The sequence below is a fragment of the Enhydra lutris genome, unplaced genomic scaffold (assembly GCF_002288905.1).
Source record: "Enhydra lutris kenyoni isolate GAN:26980312 unplaced genomic scaffold, ASM228890v2 scaffoldscaffold26, whole genome shotgun sequence".
Taxonomy (NCBI): domain Eukaryota; kingdom Metazoa; phylum Chordata; class Mammalia; order Carnivora; family Mustelidae; genus Enhydra; species Enhydra lutris.
In genome coordinates, this window is record NW_019154110.1 from 22,562,396 (window position 1) to 22,581,701 (window position 19,306).

The window sequence follows — 19,306 nt, forward strand, 5'->3', positions numbered from 1 at the left end:
GCCACCCAGTTGCCCCTTAAATAAGTGGTAATTAACACCCTCTCACACACATACACCTTTGTCGATACTCCATCCCCCCAGGAATGTGATAAAAGCTAAGAACACTCTACACCAGAAAAGTGCCAACGTTCCGCACACAATGTCAAGATCTCAGGAGTTCATGGAGACTTTGGAATCCATCCATATGTCCACAGTGAAGACATCCTCCTGCACATCTTCACATGGAACTTCATCCCAAGGATGCCCCAGTCCTGGCTCAAGCCTGCAGACAGCTCCTCAAAAAGCTGGGAAGAAACTAAGCCGAAACAATGAGAACACAAGCCTGGCTGGGGAGGTGGCCAGAGACTGCAGTTACTGGCATGTCCGGCAAGAGCAAGCCACAAAGGTTACTTTCCTTTCTCATCCACAAACTCACGACCGTAACTTGCATCAAGGCTTCTGTAAAATTTGTGAAATCTAAATGCTGTTTGCGGGCCCCTGCTGGCTGGGTCAGCAGAGTGTCTCACTCTACATCTCAGCTCACGTCACAGTCTCAGGGTCTTGGGATTGGGCCCCATGCTCACTCAGCGCAGTCTGCTTGGGATTCTCTCTCCCTCTCCCTCTGCAACCCCCTCCCCAGCTCCAGCGCACACACTTGCACACCTGTCTCTCCCAAAGAAACAAAATCTTTATAAATAAATAAATTATAAAATGCTGGTTGAATGCTTCCAATGACAACTTAGCATCTGAACTGGAATAGGCTCTAAGTATAAAATACTGCACACCGGATTCCTTATGACTTTGTACCCCCTCCCCCCAAAAATAAAACCTCATCATTACACTGATTACATGCTGAATTAATAATACTCTGAATTGGGGCACTTGAGTGGCTCAGTGGATTAAAGTCTCTGCTTTCAGGGGCGCCTGGGTGGCTCAGTGGGTTAAGCCTCTGCCTTCGGCTCAGGTCATGATCTCAGGGTCCTGGGATCGAGCCCCGCATCGGGCTCTCTGCTCGGCGGGGAGCCTGCTTCCTCCTCTCTCTCTCTGCCTGCCTCTCTGCCTGCTTGTGATCTCTGGCTGTCAAAAAAATGAATAAAATCTTTAAAAAAAAAAAAAAAAAAAAAGTCTCTGCTTTCAGCTCAGGTCATGATCCCAGGGTCCTGGGATCAACCCTGGCATCAGGCTCTCTGCTCGGCGGGGAGCCTGCTTCCCTTCCTCTCTCTCTGCCTGCCTCTCTGCCTACTTGCGATCTCCGTCTGTCAAATAAATAAAATAAAAACCTTTTTATAAAAAGTGGGGGGGGCGCCTGGGTGGCTCAGTGGGTTAATAAAGCCTCTGCCTTCAGCTCAGGTCATGATATCAGGGTTCTGGGATCGAGCCCCACATCAGGCTCTCCGCTCAGTGGGGAACCTGCTTCCTCCTCCTCTCTCTGCCTGCCTCTCTGCCTACTTGTGATCTCTGTCTGTCAAATAAATAAATAAATCTTAAAAAAAAAAAAAAAGTAAGGGTGCCTGGGTTGCTCAGTGGGTTAAGCCTCTGTCTTCAGCTCAGGTCATGATCTCAGGGTCCTGGGATAGAGTCCCGCATCGGGCTGTCTGCTCAGCAGGGAGCCTGCTTCTCTCTCTCTCTCTTTCTCTGCCTGCCTCTCTGCCTACTTGTGATCTCTCTCTCTCTCTCTCTCTCTCTCTGTCACATAAATAAATAAATAAATAAAATCTTCCAAAAATTTTTAAAAAATAATAATACTCTGAATTTCCAAGTTAATTTTAGAATTAATCTTTTACATTATTTTCATTCTTTTCTGACATGGCTATTAGGAAATTTCAAAAATTAAAAAAAAGAATCTAAGAAAAAAAAAAGAAACTTACATATGTAGCTGTCAATGTACTCCTACTGGACAGGGCTGCCCACTGCGCTACAATGGAGAGCATAAAGTGATGGAGACAAGCGTGCCTCCTGCTCTCAAGGAGCTGACAGTCCAGTAGGGGACCCCATTTGGTTGGAGATGAGAGAAGGGACTGGATAAGGTTAACTGGGGGGTAGAGGGGGGTTGTCCACTGCATCCCTTTACAAGTGGGTGATCCTGTTGACTCTTCAACAAGAGAGTCCCCCGCGGCTGATGCAGGAGAAGCACCCTCCCAAGCCTGGCCCTCCTCCCAGTTTTTTCCAGCTGGAAGTCACGCATCTAACATGCCCTGAAGTATCAACGTCAGCCTTTTCCCTAAGAGTACCACTAATCCAGTCCTCCCCCCGACCCCACCCTGCATCCTTATCCCTTATAGGGTGGAGAGGATGAAAAAAATAACTGTCCAGGGAAGCCTCCGAAGGGGGCGGACCTGGCACGCTCCGGGCATGGCAGGAGCTGAGAAAGGGGGCGGGGCCGGAGAGGGGAGGAGGAGCTGGCCCAATGCCCAGGGCTCTGTGCCAGGCTGATCCAGAGGCAGGGCAGCCAGACAGGCGGGCTGTCGGGTGGGCTGATGGGCAGGGTACGGGCTGGAAAGGAAAACATGAACCTACTGAAAGGTACGGGAGTAGGCAGCGCAAACGCCACCGCCCAGGTGAACGCTAGGGTGTTAGGAGGGGCGACTGGAAGGCAGCGACACCGCTGCGAAACATCTGTGGTCCCGTGAACATGGTCTTTTAAATGTATGTAGCACCCGTGCACTGTCCCACGTGTGCTTGGACTCCTGTGCTAATGCAGGGGACAAGCAGAAAGGAAAATCAAATCTCCAGGAAAGACTCCGGGATGAAGCATATAACCACCCCTCCCCCCCCGACACACACACCTCTGGAAGGCTTTGTATCATATTTAATACACTACCTAGAATACCTACCTAGAAGCAGGGAAGCAGTTGGGGGGCGGGGGGGGAGGGGGAGCTGCTCGGCTTCTTACATGACTAAGGATGGACGGGCGCGCATGCGCGCGCCCACACACACGAACCCAGCACCAGCAAGTTCCAGTTGCAGGAAATCAGATTCCTACACTGAGGCTGGCAAGGGGTAAGCCCCTCGAGCCTGAGAGGTCCCCCAACAGTCACCTTCGTCTGAGGGCTGGAGAAACACAGGGCTCCGAAAAGAGGAAAAGAGCCTTGGCGACGCTAACGTACAACCGGAACCCAGCTCTCATGCTCATCTCTCCACCAAAGCTTGCTTTCCCTCTGACAAGAAGCGTTAACACAGCAGAAGCTTGTAGAGCCCCGATGTCAGCAGCAGGAAAAATGCCCATATTCTGTACGGCTAAGTGCGCGCCAACTGGCTTTTACTGCATGCGGCTCTAATTTGGGCACAGGGTTTAACTCACACAAGAGCTAACTAGACTATAATACGGCTGGATGATTGTCAGAACTGTTAGGGGCGTAAAAGGATAGTCACCAACAACTCTTGCAAGATTTCGTGTAAGTTTCGGGAGAGGCAAGGAGGGTAAGGTGGGACATGGAGCAGGAAGGCTCTCACTGGTGTGAGCAAGCAAACCTCGACGATGTATACTTCATTCTGTGCACTCACCTCGGAAATGAATGGATTGACAACACAGCCCACGCTTTTTTTTTTTCCTTGCCCATGTGGGCAGCGCCAGGGAGGAAGCCAAAACAGAAGCTCTGAGACAGTGCAGCTCTTTCCAGACAAATCTCAAGTTGGCCTGGGCCAACGGTCTCTCCCTCGCTCCACCTTGCTCTCCCTCGACCTGTGCTTTCACCTGAGTGGCTCCTCAGAGTGGGACCTGGCCATGGGAGCTCTGCAGGGTGAAGTGGGAGGAAGGAGAATCTGAGTATGGGGACATGTGGAAAAGCCTTCAGAATAAACCTAATTTGTGGAGACAAGTGATAAAGAGGTGACCCAGCGTGAGCAGCAGAGCCTTCCCGGTGGAGGCAGCAACACTGTGGGATCAGAAATGAACCCTTGCAGACATTATTCGCCATCCTTCTCAGACTGGCAGTGAGAAGCCTTTCCAGCATCTTCATTTGTGGGGGGTGGGGGTAAAATACTCGGAGAGGAAAAGGCAGAAGTGGGCTAGAAAGAGTATTCCTGTCCAAAGCTCTTCAGAGATGTTGGCTGAACTCTCACCCCCCCCCCCAACAATAGAGATATTAGCGTTTCTCCAGAAAGGTTGAGAACCAAAAGGTCTGGCCCTCTGGGACCCGCAGACCTGGCTGAAAGGCAGAGCTGGTGCTCAGTGGAAAGCATTGTGGGCATACCTCAAAAACAGAAAGGCTGAGTCTCTCCCTCAGGAGGGAATGGCAAGCTTGGAGAGCCCAGTTCAAGACAGGATTTTACGGTGGAGCACTCAGAAGCAAGGATAAGGAAACTAGACCAGCCTCAAGAGAAATCAGGCTTCAGCAACTCCATTCCCCACAGAGAAAAAGCCCCTATGGGACTTAGCATAATTCTTGGAATGGGCAGGGCCCTGTGAAGGGCCGCCAACGTACCCCAGTGTACATTAAAAACAATAACTGATCATCCTACCAGTAGGAAGGAGTGCTGGCTGTGTCCCTCCCGCATGAGGCTAAACCTCCTCAAGGCAGGTCTCCCCGTGAGCTGCTGGCACAGACCTGCTGGGGGTCAGAAACTTCGGGAGGCTGCTGTTTATCTCTTCCTACCGGGGTGGGCAGTTATCAGAACAACTCTCCGACGTGAACACCCATCCCGCGTTGTGCCCAGCCTTGAGGCAGGCGCAGATGCCCTTATGGGAGGTCTCTCGCCCCAGCTCAGGGATGGCGGCCAGGAGCTGCACAAGCACCTTCCAAGATGGTGCAGCCAGCAAGGTCTCAGACCCGCCAGGAGCCCCAGGGTGGCAGGCCCTGCCCCGGAGGACCGCCAAAGCAGGGGCAGGCAGGGCAACGGAGGAGAAAGAGGTGCCTGGGAAGGGCGGCAGCAGCTGAGGGTGGGGGAGGGCTGGCAGCAGCTGGGGGGAGGAGGGGAGCCCTCATGAACGGGCAATTGAGAAGGCCTGAGCAGCTGAGCGGCCGCGCTGGCGTCGCCGGGCCTGCGCCCCACGCGGGCGGCCCCTTCCCCCAGCCCCTCACCTCGCCCAGGGAAAGCTGAGCGCGCGGCCTCCCACCCCAGCGGCTGGGTGGGCCGCGTCGGCAGAGCTCAGAGAGGGGGCATGCGATGCCCCCCCCCCACCCCCCTCGCCCGCCGCAGTCTAGAATGTTCTGCCGCCAGAACCCCCTCGGTACCCGGCTCGATGAGAGCCGGTCCCGCCCGGCCCAGGGGGCCCTCGGCTCCCCCGCGGGGCCCAGAGGGGGAGGGGAGAAGCGCCCCCGGGCTGCCGGGTGGGGGTGGGGACAGGACTTTGCCCTTTGTCTCTCTCTCCAGAGCCACCGGCCGAAACCCGACCCCATGAGCGAGCCAGGCAGCCAGCGAGGAGCAGGCTCCCCCTCCGGGGTCCTTTAGTAAATCCAGACCCGACCTCCCTGTGGTCAGGGCTGTGACTGAGGTGGTCCTGTGGGGGAGGGGGCTTCCCGCCTGCAAACAGGCCTGCAAGCATTTAAGTGGGAACCGGTTGGGGGTAGGGGGCCAGGAGAGGGCTGGAAGTGGGGCCGCAGAAGCTGGAGGGGAGAAAATGGCCCGGGAGGCGGCATTCCTTAGAGACCTCGGCCGGGCTGCGGGGAGGAGGCAGGACCCGGCCAGGGCGGCCTCCCACTGAGAAGGCAGGAACTGAGGCCCGGGAATGGGCTGGGGGCACGGATTGCGAAGGCCTTCCAGGCCTGAAGAAAAAAGACCCTCTTCCCGGGGCGTTCTGGGAGCCTCCTCAGAAAAGTTACAATCGAAGACTCATCTCCACTCCCCATGCGCAGTAGGGCATTTGTCTGGGGGTGAGGAGGACCTTCTTTGTCTGCCCTCTCCGGGTGTCATCAGTTAATGATAATCTTATTTTGCACGGACTTTAGAGTTTACAAAGTCGTTCTTTACACCCCCAACTTCCATGAACCTAAAACAGCGACAAGCGGTTGATTTGAGCCTCTGAATCGCCAAAGAATGAGAATATTTATTTCCATTCTGCAGTTCAAAAACAAACAAACAACAACAACAAAAACAAAAACTGGCTCAGAGAAGTTAAGTGACTAACCCAAGGTGACACTGGCCAGCAAACGTGGCTATACCATGAAGCCTGCCTGCTCCTCCTGCTTGGAGGGATGGGGAGAAGAAGGTACCTGGGTTCCTCATCCTCAAAAACATACCTAAGCTATGACTTATGATTCCGTAGGCTTGCAACATAGGTGAATTCTCTGTCCCTTCCTTCCTGCTGGGAGGTGGGGGGGAGAGAAGCATCTCACCCCCTCCCCCCAGCCTCCCATGTTTCATGGGGTTGACCCAAACAGAGTGGGGGGAGATACCAGCCAAAGGCTCTAGCCCTGGTGCCTACCAGAATGCCAAAGGAAGGAGGCCCTTATAACTCAAAATACCTAGCTCATTTCATGGGGTTTCTGGAGAAGGGGATGTTGCAGATGAGGAAACGAGGCCCAGGAAAAGATAGGGACCCTGGATCCCACAGTTTACCCATCCGGGGAAACAGCAAGCTGAGGCTGATACCCGAACTTTAACCCCACTCAAGTCCTTCTCCATTTCACTCAGCTCTCTGTAGGTCTTTTTCGTTCTAATTCTTTTTTTTTTTTTTTAAGATTTTTATTTATTTATTGAGAGAAAGGCAGTGAGAGAGAGAGAGCATGAGCGAGGAGAAAGAGGGAGAAGCAGACTCCCCGTGGAGCTGGGAGCCGGATGCGGGACTCAATCCCGGGACTCCAGGATCATGACCTGAGCCGAAGGCAGTCGTCCAACCAACTGAGCCACCCAGGCGTCCCGAGATCTTTTTCGTTCTAAAAGCAGCCGTCCCCATTTCCCACCTTAGCTGCCCAGACAAGAGGAGAATTTTCTAGGTTTTTTTTTAACCACTGAAAATTGCCTGAAAATCCCAACAGTGTGAGGAAAATAAAATGCTAAAGCAGGTATGAAACACCTGGGAAAGGAGGAGGCTCAGAACAGGTTGAAATTCATGTTGGGCGTGTTTTTATTTGCTAACCTTACTTACGCTCTCCCCCCAGAAAAGCTCAAGATAAGATTCAATTCCTTTGAACGTTAGAGGATCACCTGTTCCCACCTCCAAAGAGAGCTCAGCCTTAGAAGTGGAAAGGCGTGGGTTTGAATCCCAGCACCACCACCGAGTCATGTGCGGACCCTAGCTAAGTCACTCAACCCTCTCAGCTTCAGCTTCTTCTGCAGAAGAAAGTCCCTTGCACAGGACTCTCTATGAGGACTCGGGGAACAGTGCTTAGATGGGACGAGATGCTTGGAAAGTGCCCATCTTTAGACCTGAGTCACCTCCAACAGAGCTCTGGAGCCAAGAAGACGCTCTATAAGGGAAATAAACAGGGGTATCCTCCCCACCTGCCCGACCGCCTCACTACAATGCCACCCCGCTCTTCTAGATGAACATCTCTTCCTGTCAATCCATCACGCTCTCCTTAATCCACCCCTATTTTGTCTGCCTATCCTCCAAAACACAGCTTAGCTAGCTCCCTCAAAGCGTCCCTCCTCTATTTTAGTCCCCGAGGTTGTGTGCCTCCCATTTTAATACATGGTCTCTTGGCTTCTGCTGTCCCACAGAGCTCTTCCTGGATCTAAAGTGAAAATGCCCGAAGGCACAGATTTTTATCTCGCACCTCTCTGGTGCAGCTCCCTCTCTCAACCCTTGTCTCTCTCCCCCACTCTGAAAAAGACCCAACAGTGCAAATAATTAGTGTTAATGGCGAGGGGTCAGGCAAAAACTCCCATATTTATGGAAGGATGAAGAGGTGACCACCATGGAGGAAAAAGCAAAACTGGCAATGGTTTGAGATGGAGAGTTTACTGGGTACAGTGCCAGTCCCTCAGGATGAGAGAGTTCTAGAGACGAAGGCAGGTGCTGGCTGGCTGACAGCATGAATGTTCTCCATAATGGAGCAGAGCGCTTCACGCTTACAGCAGTCAATGTCATGGTATGTACGCCTCACCACGTAAAATTATTTAGATATTTAAGAGGTCGTTGATTAACTGAAATTTTAAAATCCTTAAAGTTTTTAACTTAGGGGTGCCTGGCTGGCTCACTGGGAAGAGCACGCAGCTCTACCCTGGGGTTCCGTTCGAGCTCCAGGTTGGGCGTAGCGATTACTTAAAAATAAAATCTTATAGGGGTGCCTGGGTGGCTCAGTGGGTTAAGCCTCTGCCTTCAGCTCAGGTCATGATCCTGGGGTCCTGGGGTCAAGCCCCACATCAGGCTCCCTGCTTGGTGGGGAGCCTGCTTCCCTCCCTCTTTCTCTCTCTCTCTCTGCCTGCCTCTCTGCCTACTTGTGATCTCTCTCTCTGTCAAATAAATAAATAAATAAAATCTTTTTTAAAATATAAAAATTTAAAAATCTTATAAATAAGTAAGCAGACAGATAAACAAATAGCTTTTTTTAACTTAAAATTCTCTTAAAATACTAAGAAGCAAGTGAAAAATCTAAAAGCTCCTAGAGGAAACTGAACTGAGAAGTTGTATTTCCTCCCATCTCCACTCTAAGACGAGTCTTTCCCTTGTCCCTCATTGTATTTCTGACCCTGGCAGAGGCCGTAGACTCTGGACATGTTCAACCGGGTGAATGAATGCCCACGTGCGTTAAGTGAGTGGACACACTCGGAGAGATACCAAAATTCACAGCAAAATGCTAACGATTGTAGCGATTTGTACCATCTTGTTAAATATTTTCTTGCATGGAAACTGGTTGTAAATATGTTATTTTTAAAATCTCTCCCCCTCCGCAAAAATGGCTAATGTCTGACTGGCAAACCCCCCACCACACACACACACACACACACACACACACACACACACACACACACACGCTAAAGTTGCTGACCATGGGATGTTTTGAAGAGAGCCTGTCTCGGCTCAGGCTCCACTCTTCCTCTAGTTAGAAGTTTAAATTTAGCAAACTACTCATTCAAGATAGTAGTCAGCAAGGGACAAGCGGATGAAAGCGAAAGTAAGATTATCTCACAGAGACCCAGGAGGTTTGTGAAGGCCATCGTATCCCACCTGCCTGCCCCCGGCTTATTCCGGACAGGTATCCCTCTATCCGATTCTAAAAAGCCAGCAGCAGCAGCTTTGAATCAAATGGTAATGACCACAGGCAGGAAAACCCTCTAGATAAAATAACCCCAGTGAGCCAGATTTTCCCTTCTCTTACATCAACAGAAAGTTGCTGCTGTGGACACTCGACATAAGGAGTCAAGGAAAGATCTTCTGAACACTGCTGTCCCCCTCCAAGCCAACATCCTCTGTCTACTCCCTGCTCAGAGAACACTGCCTGCAGCCACCAAAAGGCAGGTCTGCGAAGGAGCATCTCTACTCTTTAATTTAGGGTCGTCTCCAAATCCTGCCCAAGCCAACTGCTCTATTACAGTCAGACTTCTCCTCCCAAGAAACTTAGAGACCTGGAGGAGGAAGTAGAGAATAAATATTTCTAGCCTGGAACAGACATCCTCACCAAGTTTACTCCACCCGCCAGCCCCCACGTTAGTTCCTGTCGCCCCTCATTTTGTCCTCTTCATCTCCAGAATACCTCATGGGAAGCTGAGGAGCCCCAAGCAATCCCAGATGCCACTCCAGAAGAGAGGCAACACACATCATTCCCCATAAACTAATTGTAAAACCCTTTATAGTAACTGATTAAAGTCACAAGCCTGTTAAATGGCCAAAAGCCACATCCGGATTGGAAGCCCTTTCTCTCCCCACCCCACGGAGAGAAGGTTCAATCCACAGTCCCTAGACTGAGATTTTGAAGGGGGCAATCGGTCTGTGTCAGTGGGGGTGTGCACACCCTTTCAGCAGAGAGGCCCAAAGAGAAGAAGTGGACGGCCACATGGGCTCTCTTTCCAGTGCAGGGGGCCAGGGAAAGTGACGCCACTGGGGCTGTGCCCTCTACAAGGGCACAGGAAAAGGAACAATGTATGCAGTCGCTTCCTGGGCATCCAGGGAGCCCCAACTCCTGAAAGGCTTCTTTGTGAGCTTACCAAGAGCTGAACATCAAGGCAAACATGCCCATCTCCCACCAGGTGGGGGAAGCTGCTCTCATTTCTTCCTTCCTCTGACCCGCAAGGACTCACAGTCCCCTTCATCCAGGATCCTTATCATACTTACCTCATCTGCAGAATTAAGATGGTTCCTCTCTCACCAATGTCCCTACCCTACATGCACCTTTGACGGTAGCCCCCAGTTACGAAATCTCCTCTGGCTTGGGTTCATGGCAGTGACAACGGAGTATATGGCCCCCTCCCCGAGGAAACAGAAGTAGCATTCTCCAGCACGCTTGCAATCTCTTGTCTGATGGGATGGGGTCCATAGCGCAGGGGGCCTGGGGGCACTGCCCTAGTGAGCTTCATCTCCCTCTCCCAAAAGGTGGCTCTTCCTTTCAGCATGCAGGTTACCCGAGGACCCTACACATAAGTCCCTTTCAGTATGCCTGTCCATCACTGTTCCATGTCATACACATGCCAGAAGCACAGACAGATCGACGGCCTGCCAACTGCCTTAGATACATGCCCCAAGCTGCCACAGTCCAAAGACAGGAGGCAGCGAGGTCCGTATCTACAACAAATAATAGCAATAATAATAGTTAATGTGTAATAATGCCAGTTCACAGTTACAGAAATCGAGGCTCAAGAAGATTAACTTCTACAGGTTCAGTCACTGCCTGGGCTCCAAAGCTGCTATTTTTAAATACTGAGCTATCCTGAGAGCCCCTTCCTCCATAGTCCTGAATAGGGTAGGAGGAGGCACAGAGAGTAGGTCAGGAGACCCTGACCGCATGGGGCTTCCTCTCTCCTTGAGCCTCAGAAGTTTAGAATGATTCCTGTCCACCCAGCTCCTGCTGCCAAAGAACTCAGACCCCACAAAACGACCTTTACACAGAACAGTTTTTCCCTGAATCCTGATTTCTCCTCTTGGAGATTCTAACTACATCCAATCAACTCAACTACCCAATCAAATTTCCCTCAGACTTAACATTTTCCACTGCAAGTGGTCAAAACATCTGGATGAAGGACTAATTTTTCAACTGAAACTAACTCAAAATGAATGAAAACTGAATTTCCCTCACCCTCTTTTCCTACAGAACTATCGAGAGGGCTGATGAGAATCCACGGAACAGACACGGTGTGGGAACGAGATCCTCCACTTCTCCCGTCTCATCTCAAAAAAGAGGTTCCACACCCCTCCCCTAAACTATGAGCAAAATTCACACCCATCCATCCCAACAGGTCTCTCATGTGCCTTTAGCCACCAAAATGCCACTTGTCTGATAATCACACTTGTCTGGAAAGGTCCTCCGAACACCTTGACATACCAGTCAAAAATTCATCTCGTCAGCCAGGTTTTTGCTCTGTATTTCATTCAAAAGCAGTTTACCATTGGTTCATCAGGCCCTGTGTTCCCTGCTGAACAACCCGAACATCAAATCCTGGAAGACTGGACTTCTGTGATAGGACTGCATTCCTGGGCGGCAGGGAGGAGCCGCGGGGAATGTTCTGTATACTGTCACATTTCAGTGTTTTCCAATCAGGTTTTCTCCAACTGTATTAAAATGAGGACCCACTTTTCTCCTGTAACCCACATACATTGTATTTCAGTGGTCTGTGATTAGGGTAAAAGCTTGTTCCAGCCTGTTCTGCCTTCATTCTTCCACTATTTATTGCAAACCTACTAGCTGCAAACAGGCCTTACAAAGCTGGCTTAGCCTGTTCCATACCAGGATGACCCCTCCCACTCACTAAAAAAAAAAAAAAGGAACCCCACAGTCCCCTCTGAACAAAATTTGTGAGGACATCTGTGCTCTTCTATGGAATGGAGTTAGCGCACTGGGGGCTGAGCGGCTTCCTGACCGCAGAGCCTTCCCTGCAATGGCACCTTATCACAGCCGCGCCCCCCCCAACTTTTGCTAACCATATCACTTTTATCAGTAACCAAAAAGCATGCACTCTCTCCAGTGCCTGTTTTTTGAGACCTTTCTTTTGTTTTGACAGGCATCTTAAAAGGTGTGGGCAAGGAGAGGAAATGTGTGCTAGGGACAGGTGTAACTAGTGTGCAAATCTGATGTTCACAAGGAGTCAAACACTGGCTGGGACCCGGAGAGAAGTCTTCCAAGCCCAGTCAGTGGCCCACCGGAGGACCTGTTGTGTCTCTTTTAAAACACGAATGAAACCCACCCCAGAACCTCTGGCTGTGATTCCCCCTGTTATTGTTTCAGTCCGCCTTCGGGACGTGGAGAGAAGCCATTCTCTAAAGATTACTGGACCCTGTTAACTCTTGCAGCTCTGTGCCCCGTTGCCAAGGGGCCTCGGATCCGGGGAGAGAGAAGGCGACCACTATGCCACCTCCATTTTCTCTCTACCTCTCGCCCTCTTTTCTCCTTACCCCTTCCTTTCCCCCCAACCCTCTCCACTCCGCCTTGGCCTGTAGCTTTTGCCTTCGAATGCAAAGGTCTTTAGGCAGCCGGGGCGCTGCAAGGGGGCTGCGCTCGCAGCCGGGGAACGCTCCACGTGGGCGAGGTCGGGAATCTGGGGGTCCCTGGGCGAGGTCGGGAATCTGGGGCTCTCGGGACCGGACCGGGGCGAGGCTGTCTGCCCGCGCGCCGCGGCCGGGGGTCTCGGGGACCCGGAGAAAGGCAGCCCTGCGGGGGACCCGGGGGCGCGGGGGCGCGCGCGGAGCCGGCCAAGACTGCGGGGCCGCGGGGGGCCACAGCGGGCCGGGAAGGGGCAGGGCAGCCGGGCGGGCGAGGGCTCTACAGGAAGAGCCTCCAGGGCCGCCGCGACTTTCTCTGCTTTTTGAAAAGGGGAAGGCAAGGCGGGCAACTCCGACAGCAGCAGGAGCCTTGCCCTACGCCCAGTCTCCCACCCAGTCTTCCAAAGCTGTTGTCTGCGACCCCCTCTCCCGCGGGTCGCAGTGCGCCTCCAGCCGCTTCTCTTTAAAAGGGAAGCGGGAATTCCACCCCAACCCCCATCTCTCTCTTTTCTCCCCCGTCTGGAATTTCCAACCCAGGACTAACTCGTCTGATCTCTTCCGTCTCCCCTGCTGCTTTTTTCCTCCTCTTTTCTCTCCCTAACACTCCCATCCCAAATTCTAAACTGCACTTTCTGGAAAGCATTAAAAGCTACATTTTAAGAATCTTTCAAGAGGATGGGGAGCGAACAAGACGGAATTCAAACCCTAACAGCTGGCAAAATGTCTGTTCTTCAAACGCCTTTGGTTCATACATTTACTCTAATGACAACACCACCACCACTGCCGTCACCACCAACAGAAAGATAACCAATGTCTATCTTCAGCAAAAACATCCCCAAGTCTCACACAGCACTTGCTGGTCTTCCCCCTTTTCACTCAACTACACCAGATCTGAAATCTTAAAAAAGATTTTAAAGTCGTATTTACTCGCCTATCTCAGTGGTATCAACTCGCTATTACACACTGAAGTTTAGACAAAACCCTTAAAAAAAAAAAATAAGCCTTAAAAGTAGCCAAACCCATAAAACAGATTCAAATCACATACATTAAGGTAATTTAAAAAGATTAGAAGCTTCAAAACCCTTGAATCAAGATTCTTCTAATGGCTAATGTCATGTATTTCATCTCTAAAACATAATTATGTTTTGCTCCTTTTCCACCAAAAGCTGTACCATTAAAACTTTACATTTAGACAGTTAATTATACTTTGAATGAATTAGTGATGGATGAATTTCTTCCCCTTCTCTCCCCCAAAGTTTTCCATCTGAGAAAGCATTGGCGTAAAATTTTCATCTTTCTACTTTGGGTTAGAAAATAAAGGGTTCTAGAAACCTACCACTCTTCCAATGGACAGTCAAATACCACTGTCCTTTAGGAAAGCATCTTGAAATACTGTGCACTAAATGACAACAAGTTAAGGGATTTTCTAGCAGTGAAGAAAACATAATTTATGAATTTGTAAGATCTACTTCCTAGGTGGAAATGAAGATGAGTGAACTGATTTCCATCTTCCTTCCAAACAGTGCAGAAAAATGTAAGAAGCAACTATTTTTAAATTTATTGAAAGGCAAAAAAAAACTAACCTAATACGAAAACTTTTACTCAAAGTGTCATAAACTATTTCTACTTTACGCTTACTGGTTGAATACAGGTCAGATGTATCTTTCAACTACAACCACTAAAGAAAAAGTGCCTAAGAATTCTCCCACTCTAGTACTTTTTATTCCTTTGTTGTTTTTTTAAGACATTCCCTTGCTTCTTAACCCCCTTCTTCAGCCCCTAAGAACAGTTTTCATTAAAGACAAGTCCATTTCCGAAGGCAGAATCTTTTTGCTTATTTTGAAAACATTTAGTGATCCAATTACTTCAGAGCAAATCACTTAAAATTTAAAATAGTATTTTTGCCACTTACAAGACATCCCTTCACACAGATTTTCAAAGCTGTTAACTTTAGGAAATTAAACTGTAAAATCAGAATAAACTTTAAGCCCTTTCTGAGAGTTCTCACTCTTCTATGGCTCTGACACCAATTTTTTTTTTTTTTATACCTGGAAAACTTAAAGTGTTTAGTCCACCTCATTTTAAGTCAGCTTAGAGAAAAGAACAACCATTAACCTGCCTAAGAAAATTCGTCTTTTAAGCCGAACACATTTCATGCACAGAAATGCAGTACAACTCTTGCATTTTTTTCTTAACAGCAACACCTTTCACTTTGATGACAGCAGTTGACAGTAGGTAAGCTATCTTTAGGTCACATTCCTCTAGAAAAAGGTACACACAGTGGCAAATGAAACAAAAGTTTAATTCCTTTAAAAACCAAGTCAATTCTTAAAATAAACAAGTCTAAAATGGGACCCCCCCCCCCTTACCTTAACTACTCTTGTGCCTCTCAAAACAAAACATAAGTACAAACCCCTTCCACAACTGATTCAAAAAATGCTTTTGGCTTTTCTCCATTGTCCTAATATTGACAGTGAATATATACAAGTTCTCAATAAAAAGCCAAAACTGCTGGCCCAAATTCCAACACTGTCTAAGAGAGGGTTTGGGAAGGTGGGAGAAATTTAGTATCATACATTTTAAAATTTCAAATTAATGTTTTCAGCTTAAATGCATACTGCTCAGTCTCTTGTATTCTTAAAAAGGTACAAATTATATCAAAGAGATACAAAGTTAGAACAAAATAAATGAATACTTCAAAATCAGAGGATGCTAAGGTAACCGCTGTTAATATTACCTTTTGTTTGCCTCCCCCCTCTAAAATACAACCAAACAAAAAAACAGGAACACTTAGTTTGTTAGATTTTTATGCATCTCTTAGAAATGTTTAAAGTCATAACTCATGTGGAACTGAGTGTATCAAGAAGTTACTTCTTTTCTATTTTTTTAAACAGTGAAAACAAGGGTATATACATACAAAATACATATGCACAGTCGTTCATTTTGCTCAAAATATATCAGTCATAGTTAATCAACTAGTTCCTGTTCTATACATCCATGAGATTGAAAAAGCCAGTAACAGACCAAGTGAAAAAATAGTTTTCAGACAGACTAAAAACACATACCACAAAATGCTTCCTTCAAAGAACACAAAATGATAGAGCAAACTTACTTCATGAAAACAAACTTTTTTTTAATCCTAAAACTTCAAAAATTGATTCAGTCTAGAAAAATGAAGTGCCTTCTTAACCACCCCACAAACACACACAACTGACTCAGTGCGCAAAAAAATTTTAGGGAGGGGGAGCACACATAAAAGGTGGAATTTAATACGGATGTGGAAAGGAAGATTTTGTACCCCCCTCTTCTCACATATCCCATCCCCTTCCCAACTCAAAAGCGCCCTAAGTAATGCATTTTGGAGGGAACAAGAAGGAGCCTGAAAATGACTTGAAAGCAAGCAGATGGCTTAGGGGAAAAGATCCATAAATACAGAACACCATGGAAATTAAAATATAAATGTTTTGGGTCCCATTTCATCACATTTTACTATTTCTCTTGCTTTCACTTCATTCCCTTTAAAATTTAAACCATCCATAAGAGCAAAAGGAAAAAAAAAAATCCCACAGATGTCAGAATTCCAGTTATTCTGGACATTTCTCAGCAACATGTTTCAAACACTCAGCTTTCAGTTCAAATATCCACAATCTCCTCAATAAATCTACTGGTGTCAGTATGTTTCGCTGAGTCCTATCTCCAGGAAATGTTTCCAAATAATAAATAAGACTTTTTTTCTTCCCTCTGATTTTATTGCCTCTTTACTCCTAATTCTAATTGACTTTCCAATAAGAGTATTTGAAGTACTTGACGTTAAATCACAGGCTCTATAAACATAGTTACAAGCCATATTGATCATCTATAGATACAATAGTTCTAAGTTAACTTAAAATATCTTAAGCTGAACCCACTGAACAGATTTTTATCTCACTTAAACTTTATAGTTAAAACTTCACAGCCTCAACAAAATAAAATAAAATAACCATACAGAGCCACCCACCTCCACCTTCCTACCCAGAAAAGGCCAGGATTATTCTAAATGCAGCAAGTTTCCAGTTGAGATGAGGGGGAGAACACACCTAGGGAGGGGAGGGAGGAACAAGAAGATCAAAGAGTTCCTGGGGGCTGCAACAGTAGGGAAAATTCTACACTGTCAATATGGTTAAAGTCAGATTTGAGAAAGCAGAAAGGCTCTGCCCCTATACTTCCCAGCCAGAGTTCAATGAAAGATCTGAAATCCACCATGAATCAGATTTGGGGATAACATGATAGAGGTACCCCACTTTGCTTAATTAAGAATAAAAAAGTATTGGGACACACACACACACACACACACACACACACACACACTCTCTCTCTGTCTCTCTCACTATTCATCCAGGGAGTTCTAGACCCTCCAAAGAGCCCCAGCTCACAGCCTGAACACAAAGCTCTCACCCCAGATGGTCCCCTTGTAACAATGGACCGAAGGAGTGAGGGTTGTGGGGGGGGGGGGTTAGCACAGGCAAAGCATATTCTTTGCAAAATCCAGTTGGGAAGGGAAGATTGTAATGTAAGGGACCAGAGGTAGGGGTGGGGGGGGGGGGGGGCCCTTGCCCGTTGGGGAAAAATCCAAAAACACAAACCCAAGGGAAATCTTTTGGAGGCAGGAACTCATTCCCCTTCCCCAAGGAAGTCGAAGGGGGCCCCCCCCCCCCCCATCCACTTAAGAATTATGCTAAAGAATAGGTGGGGGGAGAAAAGGAGCCCTGCTAGAAGTTGCAGAAACGTCCAGGAGTTGGAACTCTTCAAAGATTTTAGCTTCCCCACAAAAATGGCCCCACACACACCTTGAACAAACTCCACAAGGTTTCTCTTCTATTGATTTTTCCCTTTTCCTTCTCCAAATACCATCTCTCAGCCCACCCCAGCCCCGGCTTATTTTTTACAAGCTGTAAACCACCCATTACAAGATCTTAGCCAATCTTCCCTCCCTGCCCCCAACATCCGGAGTTGGGGGTGGGAAGGCCAGTAATGGGTTTCTTCCACTGGAGACACTATGGACCCCTTCACACAGCCTCTAAGCGCCCCCAGGTTGCCTCCCTTCTCAAAGAGCCCTTTCCTACCTTTGTTTTTTGGGGACCGAGTGTTCAATCTCTAGGCGTTTTCCTTGCAATTCGACTTTCCCTAAAGATTAAAAGAAAAGAGAAAAAAGAGGCAATGTAAGAACTGGAACGAGTGTGGGGTGGGAAAAGGGCGAAGAGGGCAATTCAGGAGTTACTGGGATCGGAGATCTGTCTAGGGATCCAGGCAGTGGGTTCCGTGGCCAGACGCGAAACGGTCGCTCTGGGAATGGTGGAATCTATAAATTCGTTATTGTGTTTTGTTAATTTTCGTTTTGTTCCGTTCTCTCACTGAGGCTAGTGGGGTAGTGGATCGCTCCGGGAGCCCGAAATGGGAATGGGGCGACCAGAGCGTCTGGTGTGTGGGCTGCCTACTCGGCTCCCAGAGGTGGGGAGCTGGGCCGGGAGAGAAAGGGCTCCCCGTTGCTCCCAAAGTGTGTGGCGGGGGAGGGGTGCAAAATGAAACTTTAGTTTTCTGCCGAGCCGCGGAGCAGGGCTCGGGGCGGCGGGGCGCTCACCTGTCGGGGCCGGTGGCGAGCAGAGGCCCTGGGGGAGCGGAGCCGGGCCCCGCGGGGAGGGTCCCCGGCGGCCGCGGCGCGCGCCTCTCGACCCAGCCTGGGCGTCTCGGGAAGCAGCATGGCGACCCGGCGCCGCCGCCGCCGCCGCGCCACCCCGCTCACGCCCCACTTTCAAATCAAAATGGCTCAAGCCCAGGCCCTGGGCGGGAGGCGGGACCCCCTTCCTCTCCAGCCCTGCCCGAAGCCTGCAGTCCCCCCTGGGCACCCGGGACATCGGGGACGAAGCGGGGGGACCTCTTCCCCGCCAGGAAAGGCCCAGGGCGGAGGAAGGGGAGCCGGGGGGTGTTCGCGCTGGGGGGGGGTCGCCCGAGGAAGAGGGGGTCCAGCCTCAGATAGGGAGGGGCGGGCGTGGAAATAAGGCCACAGACTGGGGGCCGCCTGAGTGGGGACCCCCCCCACACACACACACTGCCAATGGGGCCCCCGCCCCGTCGGTGGGGGGTAGGGGCGGCCACTAAAGCCTCCAGCTTCTGCTCTGGGGCTGGGAGGAAGGGGTGAAAGGATCCGGGATATTTCCGCGCGAGGGGCGAGTGGGGGGGAACGGAGGGGGCGTCGAAGGAGGTGGGCGGAGGGTCGATGCCGAGGCCAAAAGCCCCGCAGGCCGGAGCGCGACGAGTTGGCGGGCAAGGAGAGAAGAGGAGCGGGTCTCCGTTGTTCGGGGATTTCGTTGTGGCTTTTCCGGGGAGGTGGGTGCACTCTTACCGGAGAAAGTTTCGATGGCCTTCATCGCCCAGTGCTCATCGGGGCAGTCCACGAAGGCATAGCCGGATTTGACCAAGAACTGGCCGCTGTAGGAGATCTTGTGCTCCGCAAACACTTTCTCCAAGTCCGCGGGGGTCACGCTCTCGTTGAGGTTGCCGATGTACAGCTTGTTCATGGTGGCGGTCTCGGGGCGGGACGCGGTCCCTGGCAAGGCCGAGCGGGCGGGCGCGGGCGGCGAGCCTCCTAGGCCGAGAGGCGGGAGGCCGGAGGCAGCAGCCGCAAACTTTCTTCGCACCCCACCCCTGAAGTTGTCCGGAGCCCGCGGCGGGGAGGGCGGCCTGAGGGCGCGCAGAGGTCGCGGGAGAGTTCGGGGAGGCCCGGGAGAAGTGCCCGCGGCGCGCTGGGAGGCGGACGACGCGGCGCGACTCCTTCCC

The 19,306-nt window shown here is 50.0% G+C and overlaps 1 protein-coding gene across 2 annotated transcripts in view; it reads right to left on the minus strand.

Annotated features, from left to right (window-relative positions):
- LOC111151570 (insulin like growth factor 2 mRNA binding protein 1) overlaps positions 1–19,047 on the minus strand; it is a 40,065-nt gene extending 21,018 nt beyond the window's left edge. For both annotated transcript variants that reach the window (XM_022509643.1, XM_022509641.1), the window contains exons 1-2: positions 18,873–19,047; positions 17,596–17,656 (exon numbers count right to left, since the gene is read on the minus strand). In XM_022509643.1, the coding sequence (XP_022365351.1) occupies positions 17,596–17,656; positions 18,873–19,047 (236 nt within the window). The remainder of the gene's footprint in view (positions 1–17,595; positions 17,657–18,872) is intronic.
- Positions 19,048–19,306: the final 259 nt, after the last annotated feature.